The 4,048-nt window shown below is 43.0% G+C and overlaps 1 protein-coding gene across 2 annotated transcripts in view; it reads right to left on the bottom strand.

Annotated features, from left to right (window-relative positions):
• The window catches only part of Cux1 (cut like homeobox 1), a 353,130-nt gene extending 349,105 nt beyond the window's left edge, over window positions 1-4,025 (bottom strand). The window contains exon 1 of one of the 2 annotated variants that reach the window (XM_010618936.3): window positions 3,582-4,025. In XM_010618936.3, coding sequence (XP_010617238.1) covers window positions 3,582-3,884 — 303 coding nt within the window. In that variant the 5' untranslated portion in view covers window positions 3,885-4,025. The remainder of the gene's footprint in view (window positions 1-3,581) is intronic. The other variant, XM_010618935.3, reaches the window with a different exon arrangement.
• Window positions 4,026-4,048: the final 23 nt, after the last annotated feature.

The raw sequence follows: 4,048 nt of genomic DNA, 5'->3' as shown, positions 1-4,048 counted from the left end.
GAAAAAAAAAAAAAAAAAAGCTTATATCTCTAAACACAGAACTCCCCCCGCCAACCTTTGGTGGTACTGGGGATCAAACTCAGGACCTTGCACTTGCCAGGCAGGTGTGGTACCACTGAGCTACACTGAGCTACATTGGCCTGACATAGAACTCTTAAGGAAAGTAACTTCTCTCTGAATTTAAAACCACTGTCAAAGTATAACAGAATGCATCTACACACTAAGGTCAATAAATGTTTATTAAATCAGAATTCACAAATTCACAATTTCTTTGCTATAAAATTTATACAAGACAGATAATAAATTGTTTAATAAAGCCAGTAGAATTCTTCTTTCACTCTAATATCTGCAAACACACAATTCTCTCATTGTCCAGACATTCACAGACAAGTTCTGTAACATCCAGCATTATTGGAACGTCCAGGTAAACAGTTGTGGGGTGCAAAGAGAGGCTATGGGGCCTCTCTACAGTGTCCACAAAATGAATAACCTCAAGTAAAAAGTGTCCCTGTTATTAGCTACAGTAAGACTCCAATACAAGAGTCCAAGAATTCCACCTGTTTCCAATTAGATACCAGAATTGCCTGAGTGTTTAAACTACATTCACTTGCTACTTACACAAAACAATTCTTCCGGGTTTTCTGAACACTTTAAATATGTTAAAATAAGATTAAGGATCTGGTTTAAACAACCAGAGGCAGGGAAATTTCAGTTGAAACTGAAATTTATCTCTCTGCAGTGATAACTCAGAACTTCAGACAAAACAAAAGGGCTTGGTACACATATTTCTGTCTTTTAACAATAAAAATCAGACTTTTCATGAGGAGAACAATTATTTTAAGTTATTCATTTAACAGCAACTTATGATCTTATATATTAGAATAACTTTTATAGGAACTTTATACACCATTTGTGCCACAGCCCAAAAGATACACCCGTCTTTCAAATGTATGTGAAATTCACATGATCCAAATGTGTGAACTATATGAAAGGGGAACACAGGTTGGCATTGAGCCTAGCTTTGTAGGGTTTTCATACAATGGATTTCTCCTTTAAAAATTTTCCCCTAATTTGTCCTTCCTTCATTTCACTACAGAACTGAAACAAAAATGGATTTTCTACTTCTAGCTTTGTTACTAAGACAGACTGTGGTATCACAGAGCATACTACTGTGTCTCCACAGCTCCCACACAAACCCTGAGGGATTTTTTTATTTTTAATTTGTCAGCAACAGAAGACATTTTAAACAGCCACCAAAGGCCGTGTGCTCAATGAGGTCACTATTCGGCACTTTTAAGGTTAGCTCAGAGGATTAGGACAGAATAATTCTGGAGAGGAGCAGGTTGTTTGTCTCCTTTCCAACTTTCCTGAGTTAGCTAATTACCGACACACCTGAAATTGGGGATGTAGGCAAAAGGGCACTGTGCACCTAGCTGTACCAGGAGGTGCTATAGTTAACTTTATCTCTACAATGACTTACTTTTCACCCAGGCAAAAACTTCAAGCAACTGATAATGAGCCCATCACACACCCAGTCTCTAAGATACCAAGAAAACAACAAAAAAAGAGCAGTGGCAGTATCATTTGTTTATTCATTATTGAAGCTACTGCACATGATACCTTTATTAAAATAAAGATTTATTATAGGGACAGTCTAGACAGCTGGTGACATACACACTTCCATCACAGGAGAAAACAAAAGCAACCAGAAAACAAATTGGGCAAAACTGAAACTGCTTTCTGATATTGAAAAAGTGAGTAACTTTTAAAACTCACGTGGCAGAGGACACTTAAAGGGGAAAAGAAGTTCCCACACAAGGACAGCACTGCAAAGAGAAGCCAGGGATAGCAGGCCCCATCCCAAAAAATTCATAACTCCACAATCATGTAACAGTTACATGAGCTTGTTTTAGAAAGTACTCTCTTTTCAAACGTGTATTTAAAAGATAAATTTATACAATGGTTTGTGGGATTTTTTACTTAAAAAAAAAAAGGTCTGGATTTTACAAGTCTGGGATAGAATAAAAACTTGTCCAACTAGTCGTAGCAACGCCAAAGCACCAAAACGTCCATACTGCAAACCTTTGGGACTAAAAAGGAAAGCAAGTAGAGCACGATTTTCTTTCACTCCAAGTATCCACACTGCCTTCAAGATTCTAGGAGCAGAGGGACAGGAACATGACCTTGGCTCAGTGGGGTGCTGGCAAGGTAGAGAACTGCCCAGAACTGTTGCATCTAGACCCACTGAAGTCTCTAACCTAGTCTGTCTATCTAAGTCCAGCCTCTTTGCCTTCGGGTGACAATGCCACAGCAGTGGGCTTGTAAGCACCCCCATTTCAGTCTAAGAGTCCGGAGAAAAGAGTCTGAAACTAATAAACTCGCTCAAATGCAGTCTCAATGGCTCGCTTACTGTTAGAGTGGACACTCAACCAAACACCAACTCAAAGGCCTCCCCAGGACCCAGAGAAAGGATCTGTCTGTCTGGCCTTATACGTGAACTTAGACATTCCATGTCCAAAAGATTTTTTCAAAAGTGCAAATAAGTAGCCACAGAAAATCATCTAAAGCCAAGTCCTTATCTATCACCAAAGAGCAATGGATGTTTATAAAAAGAATGCTGCTCAGAGAAAGGATTTTGTATGATGTTGCTACATTTTCCAGATCAACATAAAATTCATTCAAGTGAAATGCCAGGGAAGCTTAATCAAATCCTACAGCCACACAGTTAAACGTCCCCACGATCCCCCGAAGAAGTAGCTAATCAATGGGGAAGGGGAGGTGTGTTTATATCAAGTTCATAAAATCTAATAACGCTCTAGAAACCAAATCCATTTCCCAGGCAGTTCTGCCAGGATGCTTAAAAAAAGAAACTTCATTGATATAAAACTAGGATGTCACATTTAGGATGACAAGAGGTAGGGAGAATATTAAGGTTTGTCTCTTAACACTCCATAACGGGTTTTACAGTAAGCACAGGAATTAAATTATGGTAAAAAGGAGCTATTTTTACTAAAACAGGGTAGACCAATTTATCAAAAATGCCATTCGGCTGTGTTCATTACATTCAGGAATCTAATTTACACAATAGACACGTTGGAGTAATCTACTTTAGTCAATAAATACTCAAACTCCTTTAAGTTCTAATCTTATCGGAAATGCATAGTTCACATATTCTTCTTCCTAGTTAAGCGAGAAATCTGAGGAAATTTCATAACGACTATGAGTCTGCTCTATCGTTTTTACGTAGGCAAGGGTGGAAAACAAGGGCATGCAATTAAAGTTGCCAGGCTCCACTTACATGTTTTAATTCAATCCACTTCATTTTCTTACAAGCCTGCATGTGTAGTTAGTTGTCTGCTTTACTACTACAGGTGCTGCGGTGACTGTCATCAGTCCCCCGGGTTAGCAAAGTTCAGCCAAGTTCACCTCGGTGCACACCTTATAGGCTGGGGCAGTAGCGGTTCCCCAGGAACGCTGCAGGGACCCCGGGAGCGCTAAGCCGCCTGGGTCCTTCTAAACCACAAGACCGTCTCCCTCCCGAGACCCCAGTGTTCACAGCTTCTGGCCCCCATGCCGCTCACCTTCAACTTGGCTCCAGCTACACACATCCACCAGACAGAGTCCCGGGGCTGTCCAGCCGCCGCAAGCGCGGAGCAGGCATGTGCAGGGCGGACCCCGAGGACGCGCCGCTCCTCTGGGTGGGGGCTGCCAGGCAGGAGCGCACCCCTTGAGCTCAGAGACAGCTCAAGCGCCGGATGAGGTTCCTGGGACTTGGCGCCGGGACCACCTGCCCGCGTGCCACAGTTTATCGGGGCCCCCGCGGCTTTGCTTTCAAAAACCGGGCCGGAGGAGGCATCTAGGAGCGGAGTTGCCGCGCGCTCCATAGCCCCCGCGGACACTGCAGAGAAGACGGGATCCCTCCTCTCGGGTAACCCTGAGGAAGGGACCGGAATGGAACGAGCGGCGGCTCCCCGGGGGACGCGAGAGTCCCTGCACGCGAAGAGTGGGCCTCACGAACCGACCGGCAGCGAAAGGAAGCGCGCCCCCC

This window comes from Fukomys damarensis, unplaced genomic scaffold (assembly GCF_012274545.1).
Source record: "Fukomys damarensis isolate Sample0158 unplaced genomic scaffold, DMR_v1.0_HiC HiC_scaffold_17, whole genome shotgun sequence".
NCBI classification, from domain to species: domain Eukaryota; kingdom Metazoa; phylum Chordata; class Mammalia; order Rodentia; family Bathyergidae; genus Fukomys; species Fukomys damarensis.
Note: the sequence above shows the minus strand (reverse complement) of the source record. Positions and strands in the feature narration are given on the sequence as shown.